At 45.7% G+C, this 27,182-nt stretch overlaps 3 protein-coding genes and 1 long non-coding RNA gene across 4 annotated transcripts, besides 1 other annotated feature; 2 read left to right on the forward strand and 2 right to left on the reverse strand.

The window, feature by feature from the left end:
- Positions 1-2,552: 2,552 nt before the first annotated feature.
- Positions 2,553-4,626, reverse strand: Or43a (Odorant receptor 43a). The gene is made up of 6 exons (NM_078923.3): positions 4,161-4,626; positions 3,715-3,985; positions 3,552-3,651; positions 3,306-3,407; positions 3,132-3,239; positions 2,553-3,036 (listed from the first exon to the last, which is right to left on the reverse strand). The coding sequence occupies exons 1-6, from the start codon at positions 4,603-4,605 to the stop codon at positions 2,932-2,934; spliced, it is 1,131 nt and encodes a 376-aa protein (NP_523647.2). The 5' UTR covers positions 4,606-4,626; the 3' UTR covers positions 2,553-2,931.
- Positions 4,627-5,587: 961 nt separating this feature from the next.
- Positions 5,588-10,601: a mobile genetic element.
- Positions 10,602-12,736: 2,135 nt separating this feature from the next.
- Positions 12,737-15,489, reverse strand: Adk3 (Adenosine kinase 3). The gene is made up of 3 exons (NM_143738.4): positions 14,935-15,489; positions 14,701-14,856; positions 12,737-14,228 (listed from the first exon to the last, which is right to left on the reverse strand). The coding sequence occupies exons 1-3, from the start codon at positions 15,012-15,014 to the stop codon at positions 13,364-13,366; spliced, it is 1,101 nt and encodes a 366-aa protein (NP_651995.1). The 5' UTR covers positions 15,015-15,489; the 3' UTR covers positions 12,737-13,363.
- Positions 15,490-18,873: 3,384 nt separating this feature from the next.
- Positions 18,874-20,368, forward strand: Gadd45 (Growth arrest and DNA damage-inducible 45). The gene has a single exon (NM_136420.4). It carries the CDS (start codon positions 19,134-19,136, stop codon positions 19,623-19,625), a length of 492 nt encoding a protein of 163 aa, NP_610264.1. The 5' UTR covers positions 18,874-19,133; the 3' UTR covers positions 19,626-20,368.
- A 3,946-nt stretch (positions 20,369-24,314) lies between these two features.
- On the forward strand, positions 24,315-26,409 carry lncRNA:CR45280 (long non-coding RNA:CR45280). The gene has a single exon (NR_124448.1). It is a non-coding gene; the product is annotated as a long non-coding RNA:CR45280 (long non-coding RNA).
- The last annotated feature ends 773 nt before the right edge of the window (positions 26,410-27,182 follow it).

Consider the following 27,182-nt stretch of genomic DNA (forward strand, 5'->3'; position numbering starts at 1 on the left):
CCTTGTCATCGCTGGCTGCTTCTATGCTCCTTCTGTGGCTCCTGCTCCTCCAGCTGCAGCTACAGCTGCAGTGCTGGCCGGGAGTCCTGGAAGATGCTTGCCGTAGACCTTGTTGTTTGCACCTTTGCTTTGGCAATTTACACATGGCAATGGCAATAATAAATCAAAAGTGAAAATGCAAATATTTTCCAGGCACCAGGCGGCAGACGGCAGACGGCCACCAGCAGCCAGACAAACATCCTGCAGGAAGCTAGACAATGTGGTTGTCCATGGACTCACAGCAGCATGGGGAGTAGGAAGGACCAGGGTCGGGTTGGGACGAGGCTCTAGAGATTTATAGCAGGTGCCGATGTAGTTGCTGCGAGTGTTGTACAATAGTTGCTGCAGTGGGGGAGTTCGACACAGAGGCATCAATAAATAATTGGAAAATGAATGCTTTGCTTATGAGAGATTTCGCAAATGACCCGACAGACAATGGATGGAATATTTGATGGGACAGCCAAGGGGTTGGCTGCGCATAAGTGATGGTTAGACCAAACACACTCGACGGATGTGCGGATCCAAACCACTTTAACTGGCGCCCAACTTCCGGCACTTAAAGTTGGACTTCGCCCGCCTTCCATCTCCCGAAAGGGATTACAAATTCAGTTCCCTGAATCGACCGCAAAACACCCAACAAAGTCCCAGCATCAACTGTCACCGAATGCCACAATTAAAATGGAAATTAACAGGGAAAGCACACTGTCAATACGACTGTCACCTCTGACAGCCAGTTGACAATTGCAAATGAGCACGGGCCACACAGCCCGCAGAGATCCATGGTATCCGTATTGCCGGATTGGCATACACATGGACACGGAGAGACGCCAACGAAGCCACTTGGAGGGCTGCGAAATAAACTCATTATAGCAATTTATGCAAAACGCGGCCACCGCAATTGAAAATCCATTTAAAATTGAAAATGCCGCCGAAAAAGTGGGCCACCCAACCCGGAAAAACCCACCAACTCCGAATCCGTCCGTTTGCCATGTTGCGGTTGCACCCCCCAAATCTCCCACCACCGGGTTTTGTGTGCTGTGTTGTGTTTGTTGAGCTGCCTTCATTGATGCATATGAATTCAATTATAAAACAACGTAACCTTCGAATGGGTGGGCGTCGCTGGGGGCGTGGCAGGCGACCGCGACCACGAACTGTTCTCTAATGAAACAGTTTTTTGCGAAGCGAGAACGAAACTTGTTAATTTTATGCTGCAGACAATGAGGACTCGCAGGATACGATACGCCAGGGTGTCTCTCCTTCATTCGGAGTGGCGCATTTACATTTCCGGCGGCATTTGCATATTGCCTGCATAAAAATCAAAGGACCTGCTGGCAGCGGACGCCAAGAAACTATAGGTGCTGTACACAGAAAGAAAAAGCCACCTAAAAGATAATTTGAACGGTGGTAATTGCTTAAGTTAATGGCCTACTTACTTCATTTGGTTAAAAGAAGTATACGAGTCCAATTGTATTTTGTAATCAGTGCTCTGTATAGCTTCAGTTGTAATTGTCCGTAATAACTCTTCTGTATGTAGGAAAATATAAATATTAAGGATATATTTTTTTGCAGTGCAGCAAGAAAAAGTGGAAGCCCAGAGGAAGTTCACATTTTGCTGTCCAGTGGGCGGGGCGCGTAGGCGTTCACCTGCCACCAAACGGCGGGCAGTAGGCAACATAAATAACGGGGCAGAACACAGCGAAGTTCAACACAAAAGGCGTTCGGCCGGGCAAGTCAACTGGTCCGCACTTGACACCTCATAATAAAATTAAGTATACGCCACTCGAGTCGAGCCGTGCGATAGGAGCAGCCCAGGAGCTCCTCCTCCAGCCGCGCTCCATTGTTATTTATGCGCTCGGCAGGACATCCAGCGGAAAACACAGCGTGCAGTCGTCCTTCTTTGAAGTTTATTTGCGTATTTCGAGAGCGCCTGCCGCCGCTCATTTCAATTTTCGACGCGCTCCTTCGTCCCTCAGCCTTCCTACTTCCTTCGTCCTTCGTCCTTGTTGTGCTCCCGCTTAGTTGTCCTTTGGTGCTGTTGATGTTTATGCTGCTGTTCCTGCTGCCGCCGGCAATTGTTTAACTAGTTGGTGTCAGTTATAATGAATTTTAAATTAAGTTGTTATTGCTGTCGGGCCGGCATTAAACGATCCTGCTCACAGCAGCAGCAACAGAAGCAGCAGCAGTAGCAGCAGTTTATTTGCATAATAAAGGACATGACTAATGTTAATTAAATTGCACCAGACAACGACTAGTTTTTGGGCATTTTAATTAAAAGCGCAGAGGGCGACCCTCGGATATTCAAATTCGATGGGCCAGCCTGAAAGTATGCGGCGAAAATTGAGCAATAAAAAATGCATAGGGCATAAAGCACGAACTAATGCCACTCAATCAATATCAACACTAATTGCTTGGAAGACCAAATATTTACTTATTCATATCGCTGTGGAACATCCTTCTTGCCCTAATTGAAAGCCACCATCGCCGCAAATCCGAATGCTTTGATATTTGTGAATCATACTTTCGGGCATCCCGAGCAAACAGAATGGGCAGAGCCTTGGGCCGACTCCACATCCTTTTGACTTTATTCCAAGCACAACATTCAGCTGCAATCTACAATCTATTTTGTGTAACAATCTAAGAAGCCAACTATTTGCATGCCAGGATCCAGGAGCCAGGATGCCGACTCCGTGCCAGCAGTCCGATTAAATCCTTTCAAACGACAAGCATATGCAAATGCCAAACAAGCAGCCAGGACCACAGCCAGCAACAACTTTTTGCATTACCCGGATTGCTGGAAAAGCGAATGGGAAAAGGGAAAGGGAAAAGGAAAAGGAAAATAAAGGAGCAGGGGGAATATGGAAGGGGATACTCCGGTTTTTTCGGTCTTTCAGCTCATTTGCCGGTGACGCCACGCAGCATGGTAAAGTAGGAGTAGGACGCATTCAACAGACTCTGGAACATGGCCAATGTCATGGGGTAAACGTTGCCGACTCTTATCTGCAAGATGAAATGGAGCGCACAGCACCCGGAATGGAAATGGATTACAGTCCTCGCAATGACTCGCAAATGAAATGCACCCAATGCCCACCCACCTCCATCGGGTGTTGTGTTTGCATCAAGAAGATCAGGAGGGTTTTGCGAAACCGAGTTCCTGCCTCGTACCAGGGCACATTGTAAACAGCCTCCGCCACCCGGTTGTTCTGCATGGATACAAGTTATAAGGAGTCATGGATAGCTATCAAATTGAATGGAGTTGGTAGTATCACCTCGAGGCATATTTCATTGGCCCGATTGTAGTAGGTGAAGAGAACGTACAGCATGGTCAGAATGTACATCACTATCGAGATCACCTGGGTGGGTGAGGTTATCTGGAATGGTAATGGTATTTTTAAAAGGACCACAGTCTTAGATCTCGGAGTGCCACAGTGCCATAGAAGACCGCCATCCCAAAGTTTTGGTTCTTCCAATTTATGGAGGCTCTGTGGCACCCGAACTCAAAATCAGTGGCCTACAATATTCAGACAGAAGAGCAGTGAGCAGATTATCGAGCCAAAAATAATTGCTTCCACCGCCACAATGTTGGCCACCAGTTTGTTGAGCTGCCACACATAGCTGAAATGGAAATGAGCAGCTTAGAGATTTCCCCAACCCCCGATTTCTTCCCCTGCGGCTCACCGCATCACCTGCGTGTGGTACGCAATGCAGGAGGCCAGCCTTTGGAAGCGCTCCTCCTCCGACTGCTCTTCTCCGCCAATCTGGCCCAGCCTGTGTACCAGGATCTGCAGCATGGCCTTCCCAAAGATGGCCAGGCCGGCAAAAAGGCTGACGAAAGGCATGTACATCATGGACAGCAGCAGGGGCGTAGGCAGTTGGGCCAAGTAGATAACCTCGTAGACGGGTGAACTGGTCATGCTCACTCCTGGTAGAGCTAAGCCGAAGGGATGAGCTGGAAGGAAAAAAGTGACAACACCAATTGGGAATTTATATTCGAAAAACTAAGCAATGCACAAACTACTTTGCAGTTTTAACCACTATTTAGCAATTTTCCACTCTTTTACTCTACAAATATCCTTTCGATTTGAATGACGGTTATTTTAATCCCATTCTGTGAGTGTACTAACCTCTCTCCTCCCTGAAAAGCGGCGATACCAGAGCACCGACAATGTCCAGGAAGGAGGCACTCAAATTAAGGATGGCCAGGTTCCGAGCCTCCCGTTCCGCCCTCCGCAGGATGCCACGCCCCCACTCGTCGGTGGAGTCGAGAATCGAATGGAACAGAGTGGCCAGTTGGCCGAGAAACTCCTCGAACTGGCGCCGCTTGATTATGACCAGCCACGTGCGCATCAGGGCGTTGAAAATGGCCGAGAAGAAGAACATGTTCAGAATGAAGGCGGGCAGGTCGCCCCACATCCGCAGCAGGTAGACGAACTGCATCAGATTCATCGCAGTCACCGGCAGCACGAAGGCGAACTTGCGCCAGCTGGAGCCCGGAGTGGGGTACAGCACGGCCAAGTGTCGCCACATCCGCACGTTGATGCCCACCAGGCCGATATCCTCGATTGTCATTGCTCGGCACTTTCTATAAGCTCCTTACCGGCAGATCCACTCCAGACTGTGCTGCAAAGTGCTGGGCAAATGTCTTTTATTCTGCACCAATTGTCGCCATCGAGGAGGGCAATCTGCGGGCTAGCGATTGACACTATAAACGGAAGTGGCAGTACGATTCGAAATGGAAGTGGGATTGGGAAGTGGGAAATGGGAAATGGGCATTGGGATTGGGAACTGAGGCCATTTGGCACTTGTCGTCGCACAGCCTATAATTTAGCTAATTGGCTAATGATGAGTGTAATGTAATTGAAGTTCGATTGCGATTGCCATTCCCATGGGGCGCAGAGCTGGGCTGATTGGAAATCCAGCCGAAGAGATTTGCATTTCCAATTGCATTAATGCCCTCAATCGGGTTATCTAATAATCGAATTCAAATTAAATCGTTTTTATTGGAAATTTTAGATATTATGTCAGCAGAGCTTAATGTCAGTATTGCTGTTTAAATATTTCATATTTTAAAAATAGAAGTAAGAGGCGTATTTAAATGGCCTTTTATTAAGCGTATTAAAGTGTTTTTTGTTTTGATTTTTGTTACATATACAATTGAATCTGAAGTGAAATTGTTTTACCAACTCCTTAAACTGCGTTTATTTGTATAGTTTATTGTGCATAAACATATTTAAAATGTTCCCTTAAATACAGCCTTTCATTGAATTGCTTGTAAATTAATGAAAATATGACTAGCTTAAAGAGTAAGCAACTTAGACTAATGAAATCTAGAAAGTAATAGAAATAAGCATGATTTTATCCTGATTAATCCTGGTGGAATGTATGTAGTTTAGGTGGCATCATAGATACTCTTTAAATGAGTTGGAAAAACAAATATTTTCCCAGCAACCAATGAGTCAACCGAGCGTTCCCTTTAAACTAAAGCTCTCGCTGAGCGAATATGTAAATCCCCATTTAATTTGGCCATCGATTTTGCCATGCTCTTCCGAGCCAGTCGCATGGGAGATGAGCAATCGAGTGGACGTGTTCACAGAAGTCGCGGATAAAACAAAAACGTAATTGTGATCCATCACAAACATTTGCGCAGATCGTGTGCTTATCTCACAAACAAAATCTATTTTTAGTCACTGCATAACGGTGACGGCTTCGGTTCGCGAAACTTATCAGCAACTAGCAATTTCTAAGCTGTGTTGTTTTTGCCCCTCGCCCTGCGCGCTGCGCAAGCGGGAGGTTGTTACAATTTACCTTACAAGTAAACCGGTAAATCTTATCGTGTTTAGTAAATATCAATTGCATTATACGGCATAAGTATAAAGACAATTGATATAATGGAGAATTCATTTGCTCAATCGCGACCTAGCAATGGGTGCGATAAATTTGAGAAAATGAGGAAAGTAGCAGGTGTTGAGCCAGGAGAATTACGCTCCCAACTCCGCGCCAGCTGTGCAGTTGTTTCCCCTAACCTGGAAGGTATGCCAACTCAATCTACGGTCTCCAGCTTAATGGTGACAATCAGCAGCAACACCAATGCAAGTGTTACCTGCACTATTTCTAACGTACAGGCCAACATGATCTGTACTCCTACATACACTGATTGCACAACCGTGACCACTAGCATTTGCCCAACTACGCCTTATGACAATGGACTGCCGACACCTCTGTCATCACTGCCCAATAAGCCATCTAAAGCGAAATGCCCCTTTCAAGCACATGATCGTACTGTCAACAGGAAACGAAAAGGCGTGTCTCAGCCCCCATTACCTATCCTCACCCCTTCTCCAAGCCGTAAAACTAAAAGGCAGGCCACTATGCCACTCAATGAGGAGGCCTCTACCTCCACTGCAGCAGCATTAAATAACAATCGCTTCGCGCTTTTGTCTGCTGAAGCGGAGAATATGGAGCAAGACGTGTCGGATGCTGATTCTGACATTGAAGACTCTGCTGCCCGAGATGGTGGTGGACAATCCGCTAAATATAGCAAACCCCCAGCCATATGCGTACCAAGTGTAAGTGATCCGGTCACCTTGGAACGGGCTCTTAATCTGAGTATTGGCTCCTCAAACTACTACATCCGCACCTCTAGATTTGGTGTATCCAGAATCTATACAGCCAACCCTGATGCTTTCCGCACCACTGTAAAAGAACTAAATAAGTTAAATTGTCAATTCTGGCATCACCAACTTAAAGAAGAAAAACCCTACAGAGTAGTGCTTAAAGGTATCCATGCTAATGTTCCTAGTTCGCAGATAGAACAAGCATTCAGTGATCACGGCTATGAGGTCCTTAATATCTATTGCCCCAGAAAGTCTGACTGGAAGAACATTCAGGTAAACGAAGATGATAATGAAGCTACAAAAAACTTCAAAACTAGACAAAATTTGTTTTATATTAATCTTAAACAAGGCCCGAATGTTAAAGAGTCTCTTAAGATAACTCGACTTGGCAGATACAGAGTCACTGTTGAGCGCGCTACACGTAGAAAAGAACTGCTACAATGTCAAAGATGCCAAATTTTTGGACACTCTAAGAACTATTGCGCCCAGGATCCTACTTGTGGTAAATGTAGTGGTCCCCATATGACCGGGTCCGCTTTGTGCATAAGTGACGTATGTCTGTGTATAAATTGTGGTGGTGATCATGTCTCGACAGACAAAAGCTGCCCTGTCAGAGCAGAGAAAGCCAAGAAGCTAAAACCAAGGTCCAGGCTACCGATGACTAATAATATTGCCACACTCAAACCTCCACAACGTTCTTCAAGCGGTTACATACCAGCTGAGGCATTAAGAACCAACATCTCTTATGCTGATATTGCTCGACGCAACACGACTCAATCTAGGGCTCGTGCTACTGTGCAGGCTGAAGTTATACCAACGTCGGACAATAGCCTTAACAATAAATTTATGACGTTAGACAACTCCATTCGGGCCATCAATACGAGAATGGACGAACTATTTAAGCTTATACACGAAACTGTAGAGGCTAATAAAGCTTTCAGAGAACTGGTTCAGGTTCTAATTACACGTATTCCTAAATGACTCAACCAACCTTAAAAATCGGATTGTGGAACGCTCGCGGATTAACAAGGGGCTCTGAGGAGCTTCGGATATTCCTCAGCGATCACGATATAGACGTAATGCTTACCACGGAAACACACATGCGAGTTGGTCAGCGCATCTATCTCCCAGGGTATCTTATGTATCACGCCCACCACCCCAGTGGTAACAGTAGAGGTGGCTCTGCAGTCATCATAAAATCTAGACTTTGTCACAGCCCTCTGACACCTATCTCTACTAATGACAGGCAGATAGCGAGAGTGCACCTGCAAACATCGGTTGGGACCGTCACTGTAGCTGCTGTTTATCTACCTCCAGCAGAAAGATGGATAGTAGATGACTTCAAATCCATGTTTGCTGCGTTAGGCAACAAATTTATTGCTGGTGGTGATTACAATGCCAAACATGCATGGTGGGGGAACCCAAGATCCTGTCCTAGAGGTAAAATGTTGCAAGAAGTCATTGCACATGGGCAATACCAAGTTCTGGCTACGGGCGAACCCACTTTCTACTCTTACAACCCTTTGTTAACACCATCAGCCCTTGATTTTTTTATAACCTGTGGGTACGGCATGGGCAGGCTAGATGTACAAACTCTCCAGGAACTCTCGTCGGACCATCTTCCTATTCTGGCTGTATTGCACGCTACGCCGCTAAAGAAACCACAACGCGTACGTCTACTTGCCCATAATGCTGACATAAACATATTCAAAACCCATCTTGAACAGCTGAGTGAGGTAAACATGCAAATTCTGGAGGCGGTGGACATTGATAATGCCACAAGCCTTTTCATGAGCAAACTAAGTGAGGCTGCTCAGCTTGCTGCACCGAGAAATCGGCATGAAGTAGAGGCCTCCAGACCACTTCAACTTCCTCCCAGTATATTGGCACTGCTCAGGCTAAAACGAAGAGTTCGAAAAGAATATGTTAGAACAGGTGATCCCCGCATGCAACAGATCCACAGTAGACTGGCCAACTGCCTGCATAAGGCCCTTGCTCGAAGAAAGCAGGCCCAAATATATACCTTCTTGGATAACTTGGGTGCTGACGCGAGCACAAATTACTCACTGTGGCGTATCACGAAACGGTTCAAAGCTCAGCCCACCCCAAAATCAGCAATCAAAAATCCGTCTGGTGGCTGGTGTCGCACTAGCTTGGAAAAAACTGAAGTGTTCGCTAACAACCTTGAGCAACGTTTTACACCCTATAACTATGCACCGGAAAGTCTCTGTCGTCAGGTTGAAGAATACTTGGAATCGCCCTTTCAAATGAGCCTGCCTCCGAGTGCTGTCACACTGGAAGAAGTGAAGAATTTAATAGCCAAGCTGCCACTTAAGAAAGCTCCTGGAGAAGATCTTCTTGATAATAGAACCATTAGACTTCTCCCAGATCAAGCATTGCAGTTCCTTGTCTTAATATTCAACAGCGTTCTTGATGTTGGCTACTTTCCGAAAGCTTGGAAATCGGCGAGCATAATTATGATCCATAAGACTGGAAAAACACCGACAGACGTTGACTCGTACAGGCCCATCAGCTTACTCCCATCTCTGGGTAAAATTATGGAGAGGCTGATCCTAAACAGGCTGCTCACATGCAAGGATGTTACCAAAGCGATTCCCAAATTTCAGTTTGGCTTCCGGTTGCAGCACGGTACTCCTGAGCAACTACATAGAGTAGTGAACTTTGCTCTGGAAGCTATGGAAAACAAGGAGTATGCAGTAGGTGCCTTTCTTGATATTCAACAGGCATTTGACAGAGTCTGGCACCCTGGGCTCCTGTACAAAGCGAAGAGGCTGTTCCCGCCGCAGCTATATTTGGTTGTTAAAAGTTTCCTGGAAGAACGCACATTCCACGTCTCTGTTGATGGGTACAAATCAACAATCAAGCCAATTGCAGCTGGAGTTCCTCAAGGAAGCGTTCTTGGCCCAACCCTATACTCAGTTTTTGCTTCGGACATGCCTACTCACACACCAGTCACAGAGGTAGACGAAGAAGATGTGCTCATAGCCACCTACGCTGACGATACTGCTGTGCTCACGAAAAGTAAAAGTATCCTGGCTGCCACTTCTGGTCTACAGGAATACCTGGATGCATTCCAGCAATGGGCTGAGAACTGGAATGTGCGCATCAACGCTGAGAAGTGTGCCAATGTGACGTTCGCCAACCGAACAGGTAGCTGTCCGGGTGTCAGTCTGAATGGGAGACTGATCAGACACCATCAGGCTTATAAATACCTTGGTATTACCCTCGATAGGAAGCTCACCTTCAGCAGGCACATCACAAATATTCAGCAAGCGTTCAGGACCAAGGTTGCTCGGATGTCTTGGCTCATTGCACCACGCAACAAACTGTCGCTTGGCTGCAAGGTCAATATTTACAAGTCCATATTGGCCCCCTGCCTGTTCTACGGTCTGCAGGTATACGGCATTGCTGCGAAGAGTCACCTTAATAAGATCCGGATCTTACAGGCGAAGACCTTAAGAAGAATTTCGGGGGCTCCTTGGTATATGAGAACAAGAGACATCGAACGCGACCTCAAGGTGCCCAAATTAGGAGACAAGCTCCAGAACATCGCCCAAAAATATATGGAAAGGCTTAATGTACACCCCAACAGCCTAGCAAGGAAGCTAGGAACTGCAGCTGTGGTCAATGCTGACCCTCGGACTAGAGTCAAAAGAAGACTTAAGCGACACCACCCTCATGACCTCCCTAACCTGGTTTTGACCTAGAAAGTCTTAGTTTTAAAATTCATTAGAATAATCAAATAAATAATAATTACTATGTTATATCAACTATTATAATTCTCCCTAACATTTTTAGGATTAAAAATCTGTTAGTCTTAAGTAACCAAGACACATTGTAAAATAAAATAATTTAAGCAGATCAAATTAAGTTGCCGCATGGGTAACAGTGCGTTGATCAAATAATAAAAACATCAAAAAAAAAAAAAAAAAAAAAAAAAAAAAATCTTCCGAGCCAGAGCAGGAAATCCCCAACCCAAAAAGAGGGCTCCATGCTCCGCCGCACAGGCAGTCAAAAAGCCAAAAAGCCAACGAGCCGCTAACGTTTTCAGTCAGACACTCTGGGAAAATCGGGAGGGGTGGTCGGTCAGGCTGGACGGGCAGTCTGGAGCGATGGCCGGCATGACTTATTAAACAATAAAACCGGATTATCCGCAAACAACTGAGCAAACATACCGGAGCCAAATATTCTGGTCGTTCGCTTATCATGCGAGGACGAGGACAACAGAAAGTCCACGAGGGCAGGCACAGGATCTGCACAGGAACCAGTCCCATTCAGACACAAAAAAAAAAAAAACAAACAATATAAAAATCAACAAGCGACCGACCGACTGGCATAACATAATTCAGCAACAATGCTGGCTCAGCAAATATGGCAAAGGAATTAAAATGGGGCAAGGGCCGCCAAGCCACCAAGTTACCAAGCCAAAAAGGAGTCCGATGCCAATGCCAATGCCAAGCCCATAAAGGCACACATTATGGCCACTTAACCGCGCGTTATGCCGCAAAAGGCAAAAGGACAAAACCGAGCGGCAAAGAAGGTTGGCCACTGGCGGCGTATGCGCAATATTTTGTGCAAACATGCTCCACAGAGGTAGTTAGTGGGGACAGGGGGATGTGTGGGGTGAGGGGCGAGGGACAAGGGCAGTGGGAGGACAAATATGCAATGTCAGTTACAGCTGCCCCATTTGGTTGCTCATACGCAGCGTTGCACATAAATCAAATGGGTCGCAAAAAGCTTTTGTGCATTTTCTACACTGAAAGAAAACGGACTCAATCACGTAGTTCAGCTAAGCAGAAACTATTTTAACTCCTAAGAGATTAGGCAATTTCTTATATTTTAAAGTCTTAGCATCATCGAACATTTAAGAATATATTAGTTAGTTTTACAAATTTCTTGCTGCTGGAACTATATAACTATTTAAGATATCTTTTTCTCTTAGTGTACTCCTTCGTTGATTACCTAGAAGGCAGCCGCTTCCGAAGCACAATTTATTGTAAATTAAAATGCTAAACAGGGCAAATGAGGACATTTAATTATCACATGCTGGCGAGGATCTCAGTCAAGCCTTGGGATAGTCTGAAATCGGCCATTACCCACACGCAGACATCGAAGGGAGGGGGGTTGCCCGAGTGGCTGCTAACCCCGTAAACCACACGATGACATTAATTACGGACCCGACAAAGGACTGGCGTTGGCCAACCCAATGGCCACAGCATAGAAGGCAATCGAAGTGGCGTGGAAGGAAGGGTTCTCTATAAAATTAATATCGAGTAATTAACAGGGCGAGTGCTGAGACTTAAGTAGGTGGGACACCAAAACCCCGATACACTCGATTAGGTGGGTGGGTGTGTCAATATTGACTTTGCCACTGCCACTTGGCTCTCTTAAGCGGCTCCTTGCCAATTAGCCAGCTCACTACGCTGATCCGGGAATTGGCCTTTAAAGTGCGGAATTGCTTTCGGCCTAAGCCCGGACTTCTTTATGGTTTCGAGAGCTTCCCGTCCACAACTCCTCCTCCGGCAGCAGCTGGGAGAGGCCCAGGCCTTGGCCTGCTTACACAAGCATGCCAAATGCGGCTTAGTTTTTGTTAACGATTCGCAAACATGTGGCCCAAACCCCAAGCCAAACCCCACGGCCAGCACAAAGGCGGAATTCGCTTTGATGGCATCTGTGCATGCGAGTTCTCTTTGGGCCAAGTCGTCACTTATTGACTGACTTGTGTGGGATGTACGCGGTCCATATAAGATGGATGAAACGAGAATCGCTTCTTTGCGGATAATAAAGCATCTCGAGGAATGCGCATAAAGATGTGTACTAGGGCATCTCAGGGGGAATTAAGTGTGTGATAACGGATTCGGATGACGATTCACACAATGCCACAGTCCAGTGGGAACTTCGGCGATCGAGTGAATAACACAGTCGTATTAATAAGGCTATCGAGGTCGAACAATCACCAGCTGTACTTACTTTTTTATATATATGCTCTCATTTCTTAATGAATAATTAATACGTGATTTTACATATAAAGGTATACCTAAATAACGACGGCCTGTGTCAAAAATGATTTACTTATGTTTGCTCAAATAATGAAGTATGAATAATGGTATATCTAAGAAAGTATTACAGCGAAATTAATAATTTGTAAGCATTCAACCCACTGTGCGCAAAACAATGCTCTCGAATCTATATTTAACCATTAAAAAGAGTCTTCCGGTGATTTCATGGCATGGCTTGATTAGACGTGGGCACATTTTACCCTATTTCACTTTTTATCTTTGCGCTCTTCTGAAGGTCAACGCAAATTCTTAATGGCAATGTGCTACAAATAGATACATATGTACTGGTTTTAGATAAATCTGTTTTGTCTTTTGAGAAAGCAACATCTGTTTACATAGAACTATCAAAAGATATTTAAATGTTAAAAAATTGCATACAATAGGAATCTCGCTATATATATTATAAAATGTAGTCACATATAGTCACTCAGAAATATTATTATCTTTCATAGGACGATGTATAAATCATTTTTATTTAGTCACATTATGACTAAGTTCATTGCTTGGGTGAAATGGTGGACAAATGTTTGACTAAGCCTAAGGTTTGGGGAGATTACCGGAATAATTACAAGCTAAGAGTCTACTTTGGTGCTTTGTTGTGCGCTATCTGAGGTGGCGATGCACGGCGTCGGTCTAGGGCAGATTGCAGCCCACCTGGGTGACGACCTTGGCGGCTACGCTGGAGGCCATTCGGATGCACTCGCCCAGCGAGCGCTTCTCCAGCCAGGCGTGCAAGAATCCGGCCACAAAAGCATCTCCGGCCCCAGTGGCATCCACCAGCTGCTCTACGCGCTGCGCCCTGAAGTCCTCAAAGCTTACGGGTCCGGGAGGAGCCAGCTCCTCCACGTAGTTGGTGATCACCTGGACGCCGGCACTGCCGTTGGTGACGAAGATGACCTTGGTGCCACCGGATTGCAGGAGATGATCCGCCAGTTCGTCGACGTTTCGGAACCCACCCGCAGCCTCGGCCAGCGCCTCGAACTCCTGTCGGTTTCCGAACAGGAAGAAGGCGGCCCGGGCCAGCTTCATCATAGCCTGGTGATTTTTCCTCACAATGTAGGGTGCACTGAGATTGAGAGCCAGGCGTCGCCGCTCCCGCACCAGGTGCTGCACTATGTAATCGCACACATCACTCCTCTGGGGCACAAAGAAGCCCTCCACGTACAGGATTTGCTTGCGCTCCACCGGTCGCAGGAAGCTCTGGCCTTCGTGGCTGACGGCGTGGCTCAGGGTCTGCACCTCGAACTGAGCCGAGGCGCCGATGTTGGCGTACAGCGTGGGGTTGTCCTGATACATGAGGCACACGCACTGCCCTGTGTGCGCATCCTCGACGGTCTGCAGCCTGGCCTCGATGCCGCGATCCCGAATGATCTGGCGCAGCTCCTCGGCGTGCTTGTCGGCTCCCACGGCGCCAAAGAAGAGCGCGTCTGTGCCCAGCTGCTTCAGGATGCGGGCAGTGTTGAGGGCAGAGCCACCCGGGTTTGTAAGGCACCGAGAGCTGAATTGGATTGAACTCGGATTAGTAAGTATAGCTTTGCAAAGGTTGTTTATTATGTATGTATGTAGTTACTAACTAAACCCTTGTAATTTTAGAATAACCGTGTAACTTTGCCATTTTCCATTTCCTACTTCGTAAGACGATTTCGTACAGGTATAAAAACCAGTTTTGCTGTCATTAGAGATTAGAAAGAAGGCCCTTCTTAACTTCTTAAGTAAAGATTGATTGTTGTGTACAAAAGTGCTATGTATAAACAGCCTTTGTAGCCCCAGTCCTATTTGTTGTTCATTCTTTGTATCTTTTCACAATTTCTTTGAAAGGTGATACTAATTATACTTGCAAGACCTTAACTATACTACTTATATGTAAAATCAGTCTAACTAAAAACCATAACTTGGGTCCAATTGTACAATTTCTTACAATCAGTCATTGAAGATAATGAAACAATCGGGCAAGATACAAAGGTACTCACCTCTCAGAAGCCTCCGCTGCCAGCTGGTTGAGTTTCTCCATGTCCAGTTCACCCTTGGAGCCCAGTTCCAGGCCGAACCGCTCCAGGAGTTGGGGATCCTCGAGCTGGACTAGTCGGTCGAGCAGGACGTTGCCGAAGCAGATGACCTTGCGGGGCCTGAAAGTGGGAAAGCCCAATGGTCAGAGGTGTTTTCTGCCGGGTTTTTCCGCCTCAGCTGCTACTGCTGATACTCACGTGTGGAAAGCCCCTTGCGTGTCATCCGTGGGAGGATTGCCCCCGAAGATTTTTTCGTACACGTAGCTCAGGTACTCCATTGTATGCAAAAACTAACGCTTGCTCGGGACTTTCGCGTTCTATTCGCAAGTGCTCCGGATGAAATGAAATCCAACAGTGATCCGCCGCTTTTGTCGTCCGGCACAGAACTGAACGCTCGGGCCGGTTTGTCCCGGTGTTTTTATCTCGCTCTCGCCAGCGTGCTCGATTTGTTTTTTCCCATTTCGGGCAATTTGTTTGGGCCAACTTCTTTTTACCTTTGTATCGAGCGGCCTACAAAGAGCAGCTTGACTTTTTCGACTTTTTTGACTTTGTCGAGTTTTTCAACAACACAGAGCTTTTGGCACTGCGCTGGCGCTCAGATTGTGGCTATCGTACTTGGCGGCGGCACTATGGTGACTCAAAGTCGCGCTCCACAAATGCCATCGAGTTATCCCTAATGACTATTTTATAATTTATGCGACTTAATTGTTTAGCGTATTACATAAATATTGCGTGTAATATTCAGACGTTTGCCAACACTTCAGTGCGGAAGAAACAGCTGTGAGCGTGTTTTGTTTACAGGGAAGAAGAAGCATAATTGAGTGCAAGAAAAGCTCTGCCGGCGAAAAAAGCACTAATCGGGTAAAAGCTTAGGAATCGAAAGAGCCAGAGAGAACTTGACAGAGCTGTCATCCGGCGCGAACAAATCGAACCGGTTATGTCAGATAGAAATTTTAAAAATTTTCTTTGTAAATAAATAAAAATCGAAGTATCTGTAAACATATACATTGAAATTACCTGAGCTCTAGTAACAACTCTTTAAAAAGTAGAGAACCTTACAATTGGAATATATAACGAAATACACACATTTTGCGGAAATGTTATGGCTTTCTTTCAGTTTCAGCTTTGTTTGCCCTCCTTTTTTTTTAATTTCACCAGGTTCTCAAAACAAGTTTACCATCGTGCAAAGAATTCAGCCCTGCAAGTGATGTACATCTGCCCACCAGCGAGCAGCTGAATCATTTCGCCATTATTCGAAAGGCGCTGCCAAATGTTTCGCAATATTATTTAATGCGAGACAAGACCTAATTATTTGGAAAGAACGTTGCTCGCTCAGATAACCGAAACTCCCTTGCCAAAAGCCCCACGATAAATAAGAGAATACATTATGGTATCTGGTTTGGAGTGGGAAAAACCACGCATCGAAAAAATAAACTGCACTGCATTGGGGGTTTTTCGCAGAGAACTCTTTTGGAAACTGGGTTTTCCCTGCAGCCAATCGCAGCCAAATGGGAAATCCCCCAGCATAGCCGCACTGCATACAAAATTGCACCTTGGAGACCTCCACGCCGGCGCGAGATATCTCGTTTTCCAGCGTGATGCTGGTGCACGTGAGGATTCGGGCGGCATTCATCGGCCATTCATGGTGGCTTGGTGACCGGTTGCAGGTACTCAGACTTGCGGACTTTGGACCGGCCTAAAATGGAATGCCGATAGCCGAATGCCGAATGTGGGGGAACTCTTCAAAAACCAGTTCCCACTCTCTTTTGACTCTTTGACTCATTTGGCTCTTCGCTTGGCATTTGGGTTTCGGTTTGGGTTTGGGCCCAGTTTAGTGCTGCGCCGGCGTGACTCAGCAGTGGGGCAACCGCCGGCGAAGTGCCTCCGATCCATGCCCGATCACTCCGTGGGCTCCACGATTCTCCCTCGAAATAAGCCAGCAATGAAATCCATCCAATGTGGTGGCTTCACATGTGATGGGCGCATGTTGCACACACAACTGGGTGGCATGGCACACAAAAGCAACGGGCAGAGGTGCCATTGAAGTCCCACGCAAAAGGCTAAAAATATCTGAATTCCTTGGGTTCGATTGTGACGTGCGGATCAAGCTGGATGAAGAACCAAAACTTCTAATCCGCACGTTCGCCGCAGCAATAGAAAATGCTGTAGTGGTGCCCTTTATGCACTTGTGACAACTCGAATTCCGCGCTGGAATGACAAGGCAATAGTTTTATTTTCTGTCACTGCAAATGCGTATTTAAGTAATAGATATGCATATTTGTTATAAAACAAGCTAAAATGGTACTCACTAGTATGATTATCTTGAAAAATATCACATGGGGTTAGAAACGGTAAAATAAGCAATTTTTAAGTACTACGATTAGTATAATTTGCGTATATGCGTATAATTTTTATGAATGGGTCAATTATTAAGCATAACAAATATAAAATATGCTTTTTATAATGATATTTTCATAATTACAAGTATTGGGCGAACAGATGACCAATGATGTCTGTCCGGTTTTAGCTAGAAAACCCCCAAAATGCCACTGCATTTCCGCGGTTCATTGGCCACTTTCGAGGCGAATTTGGCGCGCAAATTCGTAGCTGAGTCGGCGATTTCCAACTTTCAGCACTTCCGCGGCTGATCCACTTACTACAGGTATGCCCCTCATAAGCACGACAGTTGTTTATGTTTTCGGGTCTAAATACATGCATAGGTCAGTAATTCGAATCACCCTACTCTTAATCATAGTAGTATGTTATTGAAAGACCAGAAGCTTCTTCAAATTGCATGCACATATATATGTACATATTTACATACATATGTTATTGTTATGATCATGGGCTGACTATCAGCTTGGTTGGGTTGAGTTAAACATATCACCTGCCCAGATGCACAGATGAAAACAAGTGATCTTAACCTAAATATAACCCTTCTTATTTTGCCTTCTTTAGGGTTGTATACTTTTCATAGCTTTTTACTTTTTTTGTCGTAAATCTTGCTGAATTACATGCTGCAGCTGCCCAGGAATTGTTTTCAATTCTACGCTGCACGCTCAGCAGTTTGTTCAACTCCAAAAAACCAAAACACATGTATGTATGTATGTACATACATATGTAGGCATCGATTTTCAGGTGCTATTTATAGCCTTAACAAAACCTGCGAACCTATGCTGATTCGGCGATTAAAGTAATAATTAATTACTAAAGTGCACGGCCAGCGGTAGTTGAACCCCTTAGGAGAAGCGAGCTGGAAATTCCGCCGGATGGCGTAGTTCTCGGGTTCAATTGATAAAACTCAGTGGCGATCTCGACTGGCGATTCCGACACGTTCCCACGTGCCGAATGTGCAGCGCGGAGGGGGGGAATTTAAAATTGGAATGCCGCGATAAATTGATTAGCAACTCCCTTTGTGTTTGGACATGCGATTCTGTTTGTCCGGCCGTCTGGCCAAATGCAAAAAGAATAAGATCGTGCGAAGCCTGGCCAGAAATAAAATTCGGGTTAACTTGGGTAAGTAAGGTCATTCGTTAATCATACGCCTAGTATACGCGAGTTGCGCATACGTCGCGTTGGTCGCCGAGATGCGACACACTTGGACCTGTTGCTCGCCATCAGCCATCAGGTATTAGTGGTCCATTCACGGGGTTCTGGCGAAATGTATGTACTAAATTTAAGAAAACCGTTCAAGTGAAATTTATTTACGAATTTTTGTTCGAATTTTGATGAGCAAATTGCGATTTACTCAAAGCATGTTCGCACACGATTTTTTCGCGCGAAAGATAATGAAAGCGAAGCTCTTACTTAAGGGAGACACTTTCCCTGCCTTTGCGAGTGGGAGAGCCGAGTTTCCGGGGGAGCCAAGTTTCCTGACCCCATTTGGAGCGTCCAAAACTGCAGATTGCAGTTTGGGTGTGATGGAAAGAAACCCCCAATCTGCTAATTGCCGCGACATCAACGGAAATCTTTCGGATCCCAAAAAAAGTAATGAAAAAACCCGATTTGGCTGAAAGAGCGCAAGAGCGGGAGAGCGAGCCCCCCTAAAAAGCTCTCGCTCTCGCATTTCTGATGAAATTCAGTGGAATTCTCAGGCGGCGGAGAGCGCGGCTATAAAAGCGTTCGCTCGCCAACCGAAAGCATTCATTGTGAAATTGCCACTCAAAATTGAAACAGCGCGGACAAACGGTTGAAGAAACACAAAGCCCAGTGCGAAAAGAATTTCATAAGCAAAAGTTAATCGGGTGCTAAACAAAAACACTCGAAAGCAAAGCAAAGCATAGCAAAAGCAACAACAAACAGTGCCAGCTGAAAGTGCCCAAAAAGTGGAAGCCAACGGCTCGAAAATAACACAAAACCCAAAGCAAACGCACAACCAAACGGATAACACCCACAATATGGTCGTCGAGGAGAACTGCAGCATGCACCACCTGGAGCGCGAACTGGACCTGGAGCTAGAGATCGATATGGCCATGGAGTGTGCCCCCATCGGACGCACCATCAAGTCGGCCCTTCTAAGGGCCCAGAGCGAGGCGCGTGTGATCGTGGGCCTGTCCGCCGCCATCAACGTGCTCTCCAAGTCGCCGGAGGGATCCCTCTTCTGCCTGATGGCCCAGCCCAAGGACGGCGACTCTGCCACCCACATGCACGAGGTACTGCTGGAGGCCTTTTGCTACGAGAACGACATCTACGTGATCAAGGTGGACGACGCCACCAAGCTGAGCCGCATCCTCGGCCAGGACTCCGTCGAGTCGTGCTGCCTGGTCCAGAAGGTCTGGGCCGACGCCCCCGAGGAGCAGCTGACCAAGGCCGAGAACCAGCTAGTCGACTACTGCGAGGCCCACTGGGACGCCCCCCAGCAGCCCATTGTCCAGCTGCCGGCTGTGTAGGCGCGTGTGAGCGGGACAGCCAGATGTCACAGAATTGAATGGCCCCGCACAGTGGGCGCAAGCAAACTCTAATGGAAACCAGTTGCTGGGGGTTGATGGCCCCGAACGTCTTGGAGAGTTCCCGAGGGAATCCGACGTTTCGTGGCGCTGCCAGAAGCCCACCGGCACATGTACACCTACATAGGATATATAGAATACGACATATGTATATACCCTAACCTGCTGTATTCAGGAAGCAGGAGAGGGAGGAGGGGAGCAGAGATGGATAAGCCGGCGCCTTGGCGGATAATTGAAACTGAAAGGCGACCTTCGAGGCGGCAGTAACTGCAGCTGAGATACCCGCGGAAGTCGCGCACAGATACTCACGCACACAGCCAAGGAGCAGCATCACACACAAGCGCGTGACCAGCTGCCGAACCAACAAAACATATGTGCACATATGTACACAGAACCATACATAAATATAGCCAATTTGTTTCTGTATAATTTTCGCTTTAAGCGTCGCGCAAATTTACTGATAATGACAATTATTCTGTACGCCGTAAATTGTAAATTATACTTAAAAGGAGAGCAGCCAATTGCATGTATACCATTAAAGTTTTGTTATGTTAGCTTTTCCAAAAAAAAAACATCAGATGAAAGCACACAAAAAAATGTTATCTAACTTAAGCACAAAAAGAAAATTGAAAAAGGTTTGAAAAAAACTGATAAAAAATGAAAAATAAAAATCTTGTATAAAAACCAAACTTTCTTCGTCTTGTTTTTTGCCCATCCCTTTCAGCACTCTCTTCCAGCAATCCAAACTGACGTCAATGGGTACAAATCCCTTGGATTTGGATCGGGAGGCCGCCCGACTCATCAATCTTTGCATAACTGCCGGGGTTTCCCCATCGAGCGTGCCTTGCATATAGGGCCCCATCGGACGCCTTATCAATGAATTCTCGGAACCCAGTGGAATGGAAAACACGCGTGAGCGCCGAAATCGGGGCCATCCATCTGGGGGAGACTGGGAGAAGCCCTCGGCTCGAAGTATGCAGTTTTATCAACTTAGATAATGGGTGCGAGAATAGTCAGTTTGCCTAGTTAATTGTTCCCATCACTGATCAGTGGGAAAGTCAATTAGAAGTATGGGTCATGCTTATAGGGGGAAAAAAGTAAAGCACCGTGGAGCACTTGAGTTAATCAGAGTCAATGGGCGTTATAAAAATCGTACTGGGATATTTACGATCCAATGAACGAGACAATTTCATACGAGACCCACTTTGTTTCATTTGCGAACACGCTCGCGATCATGCCAATTGACTTGGCCAACCAGACAGATGTTGAGCATCGAGACACGTTAATGTAATCAATGCCAGACATCGCGCTATGTTGGCCTAATGGATGGATGGACCGGACAGCAGAGACAATAAATAGATAGCCCATCGCACGGAGGAGCTGCCATGCGAGCAGCTCGTGCCGTGGGAAAATCACTGGGAAGAGTTTGCCACTGATTAGGACCATTAGCATGGATCCATGTGGCCAAGACATAGGTCAGTTCGGCGGATCGTCTGGACACGACGCGATGCGATCGGGCGGAGATAATTTGGAACAGTTTAGCGCCTGTTCCAGTCAAATTTTCCGTCTTTCCGAAACAAGACTTTAAAATGTGGTTAGTTATGGCCTTAACGTGATAATCATAATCATCCTCTAGTAGAACTCTGTTTGGAGTAGCAATTCATTATGTATTGCCAAGTCATCGGTTAGCACAATTACATAATATTGAGCAACTTATTCGTTTTTTTCAGATCGATATACTTCAATTGCATACTTCGATATTTATTGTTCCACTTTAGAGAATATTGTTTGATTAGCTTGTCCATTGCACAATTGGATAACTGCATCGGTTCGAGGCGGTTTCAGATTGCCTATGCCCTTCTAATTATCACTTCTCCTATTGTCTCAGTGCATTTCAGCGACCTGGTGCGACATCCAATTGGGTTAATTGCCGGGTGTTCGGCAAAATCCAAGTGATCTGTTAGCGCTACTTACACAAGCCATCCCCACTTAATCATCGCCGCGTGTACTTTACCCCGATCCAGCGAAACGAGCGTGAATTCCAAAGAACGACCAGAGTGCTCAATGCCAATTCCGATTCGGCCAAGTCACTGCGAGTTGGGTAACGAGCCATGCGGCCATTGACTGGCCAATTGAAGCTTTGGCTTTGGCTTTGGCTTGGGGCCAAGCTTTCCCCGCCAGCTGGACAACTGGAAAAGGGGAAGTTTGGACCCGAGACCAGACTCATGCAAACATGATCATCTGCGAGCGTGACTTGGCGGATTCCCGGGGGCGGACGGAGTGCAAGCTTCAGAGATTCGCCTCTACCGGCGACGTCGTCGAAGGTATATATGATTCATATTGGTTTATAGCGGTGCTAGCCCCGCCAGCTGGAAATTAGCATAATTCTCAATGCGAATCAAAACGATTCGGAATGCCCCGCTCGATACTCGAACTCATACTCATATACTCACACTCGACTTACAACCTGTTGGCAAACTAGTTTCGGATTCGTGCGACAGGCCAAAGTTTCTGTTTCTGCCAACCTGCACATGTGATTGTCATGAGCGCGTGCTGAAGGCCCAGCGTGAAAACCCCTCCTCCTCCATCATCTTTTCTGGGTGGTGGTAAGCCGATGCAATGGTAGTATCTGGCCGGGATCAGGAACAAATATGTTGTCTTCGGGCGAATCGAAAACAAGGTGTTGTTATTATTAATTCGATTTACGCGTTAGCTGGCATTTAAGCGCGCGTTGAGCGACGCGGATTTCCCCGTAGGCGTGTAGCACCATGGTTATGCGGAATCACAGCCGCTTATCACTCTGTTTTGAGTTCCAGTCCGGCGGATTATGCGGCGTAGAATTATCAGCCGCGCCATACGCAGAACCAACTGCGCATGGAAGTGCGACGGATGGGCTGGGATAAAGGTACATTTGTACGTGGCATTTGGTGGCCAGACTCGGGAGTGGAAATCTCCGACACTCCACTGATAATTTAGCCAGAATTTCCACATTTTCGGGAGCCATTAAGCCAATCGGACCACATTTGTTTACTGCGTTTCACTTAACCGCAAAAGCATTGAACTTTTCCACCGCCAATCGATTAGATTGATTGCAGGGCGCGGAGGGAAGCCAGGGCTTGTCCGTCCGCTTATGAATGAATTTCGCAGTGAAAAACGGGTTTTCCAACGGGGGTTTTCAATTCTCAAATTGCTCGGGATATACCAGGCCAGCAAACAAACGTAAACTTTAACCGCTTTACACACTCGATTGTGATTATTGCACAATATTTCCCCCGGAGTCGCGCGGCGAATATTAAGCATGATTTCGCAAAATCTCGCTGAGTTCGCTGGGCTGCGCTGATAAGAAGGTCCAGATTGTGGCGCCCGCTTCGTGATTCTAACAGTTTTGAGTAACTGAACTTGCTCGGATTCAAATGTTTAATTGTTCCCGGAATCACGTGCACTGGCCTAGATTATTATGGTCGCGTTTCGGGGAAAGGCATTTGGCAAACAAGAATAAAATTTAAGCCGGGATTATATGATTTAATTCCGGAGAAGGAAACTGCTATCAAATGTATTGTAGTAGTCAAACATTGGGATTTCCGAATAAATATGTTTGTTAAACTGGAAACAAGTAAAAGTTTTTTTCAAAGAAACTGATGCAGAGAACAATGACTTCCAAATAATTAGATAACTACGTAAGTAGTATAGACTTCAAACATAGTGGTTTCCGATTCGATTTAGTTAGTTAGTCGACCTCCAAGCAGTGGCCCACTAAAGTAGGCGATTTTCACACTTAGCCGGTTCGGTCTGGTTCCTCACATGATCCGCGATTTTCAGTAGGAGCATCTCGCACATCTCGGTGGGAAACTAATCGGAAAGCCAAACATAGTTCCATACAACAGTTAAGTAAGCCGAGTAAAACGCAATTGCACTTTCCGTTGCGCCACACCCCCCACACAACCAACAACCCCCGCCCCGAAATGGGTTAACTATTTACACAAACATGTTGGCGCGAAATTAGCGCCTCAATTATAATTGAACGACATAGACAGGTACGGTCGAACTCCAATATTTAATTGCTGTTTATCGCGGCCATAAAGCAAATTTGATAACGCTCTCTCTATCAGAGGAGGCGCCCGCCTTCCAGACTACTCTGCTATCTCTTTCGCACGCTGGTTGGCTCTCCCTCTCTCTCTCGCTCAGACTCTTTTAATGGGAAAGTTAGCGCCGACTTGGTGAATTTCACAAGAACGCAGGCTGCCGTGATTCTCTCTTTTACTTTTGATTCTCTTTGTATGGAAAAAAACGGTATGCCATATAAATTAAATTATTGAAAGGAAGTTTTCTATAAAATTTTAATTAAGTAAAAAATACCTTTATTTCAAAAAAAATATGTAAGTAAAACCATTCAGTTATAATGATAATGCATTTGCTCAAATATAATCAAATGTATCAACTGAATACATACATATGTACATACATACATATATCATTTTTTATTTACTATCATATGTAGTTTTTTGGTAGTACAGATATGCCCTCTTATCAACTTTTTTCTTCCAGTGCACAGTCCCCATTCAACGCGTGTCGAACGGAGCTGATTAGATTCGCTGCTGGGGATCTTCGACCGAGATTCTGGTTGGAGGGGCCAAGTACACCTGGCGATTCGACCGTCGATGTGCTCGAGCACGTTTCGGATTGATACGAGTATGAGCTACATACATACATACACACACACGGTTGCGGTTGCGCCAAATACCTGGCGAACTTTGGACCCCATGTCCTCCGTCTCCATCTCACCTGCTTACGTAAGTAGTGCGGCAATCCGCCGCTCAGCGTGTCGCCGTGCACCGTTATTGTGCCAGAGCAGCGCCCCGACACCCAAGCACCCTTAGGAACACCACCCACCACCTACCCCCCACCGCCCATCGGACAGCTGCTCGAGTTGCGTCAAAGTCGTAAAACTTTCTCACGTAAGTCAAAGCGCAGAGTCCCGCTATCTTGTCAACCGAATCTGGGCTTATCCTTTGTTGCAACTGCAGCTCAGCCCCCAAACGGCGAAAGTGCACATATTCAGATTATAAATACGAGTTTATGGCGGCGTAAAAAATGATTCTTAACGCGCCCCAGTGGTCATAATGAAGTTATCGCATGATCGGCGATCGGAAACATCCAAACAACCAAGCATTCGCGCTCGCCAAGATCAAGGAGGCCTTGCCGCCCACCCAACACGCCCACACACGGATTGTTTATAATAATAATATAATTATGCTCGTGTATGCCAGTGCAGCCGTAATAGTGACGAAGGCGCATGTCTTTGTGACGTCAATCTTTACGGGAAACTTCTTCAGCGGCGTGGCGATAGCGGTATAAACGTGGCGAACCACTGACTGAACTCCAAATGGTAGCGTGTGGCAAATCTGGAAAACCACATCCAGCGAGACTTATGCTAAGCTTCCCACGCGTGGATGCTGCGATAAAGTTTTGTTTTCGAAGGAGTCACTTGTTTACTGTTTACTGTTTAATCTGATTAAGAACACACTTTCCTTTTGATTCAGTTGCTGGGGGTTCCCAAGCCGAGCAAACAGTATTGAAGACAGCTGAAAGTGAGTAAGCAATGGCATTGCTATGGCCTGCGATATGTAATTTTGAAAAAGACGCGTTGTTATCAAGCTTAATATAGTACTAGTATATAGTATTTATAATTTGCCTAAAATCCATGCCAGCAGCTCCACTTGTTTGTTATGGGATCCGAAAACTTTATCGCAAAACGTGATAATCGCACGCATGTGACAATCATGTCACGTTTTTGCTTTCATAAACCATTACTAAGTGGCTGCCTAGAACTTTTTGGCCTAGCAACAAACTTTATTGTCACCCAATACCTCGTATATATATATATGCATGTGTATTTATGGTATATTTGTATATTTGCGTTACTGCGGAGGAACTTTAACATATGGAGCACCGCAGACAACAACAACAATTGTCTACGGTTTCGGGAAGGGAAAGTGCATAAAAATAAGTGATCATTAAATATGGCGATTTACTATTTCCCACTATCTTATCGGTTACGTAGTGAAAACAACCTGTGGTGTCGGGGTGAAAATAAATCAAGGTCCGCCGTGGAGAACCCTTCTGCTCCTGATGATCAAGACCCACTTTCTCGCCTTATCTTGCCAATTGGACTTATCGCTAATTGGATGTTCTAGCCGGAATTTGCGGACTTATAGCCAAAAGCGCTTGGCAATTGCTGGATGGGCTGACAGGAGCATGAGTGTTTCTTTCTTCATTATCGCTGGCGGCGCACTAAGCGCGGACCAAAAATAACCCGGAATGTTAAAAATAACTCGCCACCTCGCTGAAATCGCCGGCGACAATAACAATAACACATATTCTGCATAAATATCAAGGCAAATAGCTGTTGGAAAATTTGTATCAGCAGTTCTGTTTGTTTTTCTGGGCTCTCATATTATCGCTATCAGTACTTCCAAAGAAAACACAGTTTAGGCGACAAAGACCGAGACTGCGACTTCCAGCCAGTTGTTTGCTCGCCACTTGATGACTTGATGGGGGAACTACCGGACTGACATTTCCTTTTATGGCCAAGGAGACGGCTGAAATGTGGGTGCTGTTACTCTATTTATGGCAAGGTCGTAAAGTGCGATTTGATAGGGTATACTGGCGAAATCAAGCCATTGCAAAGTGGATTGGGGTTGATGAAGTGGTTTAGTGCAACTAACACATACAGTTTGAATAACAACACCACCCATATTTCTTTTATACTAAAATGTCTTACAAGCATTCTGTAAAAGGCAGACTGATAGTAAAGTAAAGTATTTACATACTTAATAGCCGAAATCGATCTTAATTTACGGTTTATTGTGATCTGTGTATTTGGGAATATTTGTGACTGCATTTAATTAATTAATTATAAGGTGTTATAGTCTGACAACGAACAAATTGAATAAATAATTGTCCAAATTGAAGTGTTTTTTTGAAAAAAAAAAATCCCAAGTTAAAGCAACGTTAGAATATCCTAGGTGAAAGACAGGTTATAAAACCCCCACGCAGATTTGGTAACAGTGGTGCTGGAGTCCAAAGCAGATGAATCAAGGGCATGATTCCCGGAACTGGCCATCATAAACTAACCGAGCTAATCCAAAAAATTATACATATGACCAGGCAGGAATCCCCGTGCATTGTATTTATTAGCTCAAGCAATTGATAGAGCATTTTGGCAACACATTCTTGGGCATTATTTGTGTTTGAAATATTTCCCGCTTCGGGGAATTCGATTCGAAAGGTGTTTCGGCCAATCACTTCCCCCTACATTGTTCCATTGTGGGCCGCCGCCCGCAAAAGGTAAACACAAGCCCCAATTTGCTTAGCGGTTGCTATAAATACACAGACATAATTCGCACATAGCCGGTCCAGAAACTGCGCACTTGCCTAGCTGGATTCGATATCGTTGGCCGTGGAACTGGAATGGCCCAAATTCGCCACGAGCAAGGCCAA

This window comes from Drosophila melanogaster, chromosome 2R (genome assembly GCF_000001215.4).
Source record: "Drosophila melanogaster chromosome 2R".
Taxonomy (NCBI): domain Eukaryota; kingdom Metazoa; phylum Arthropoda; class Insecta; order Diptera; family Drosophilidae; genus Drosophila; species Drosophila melanogaster.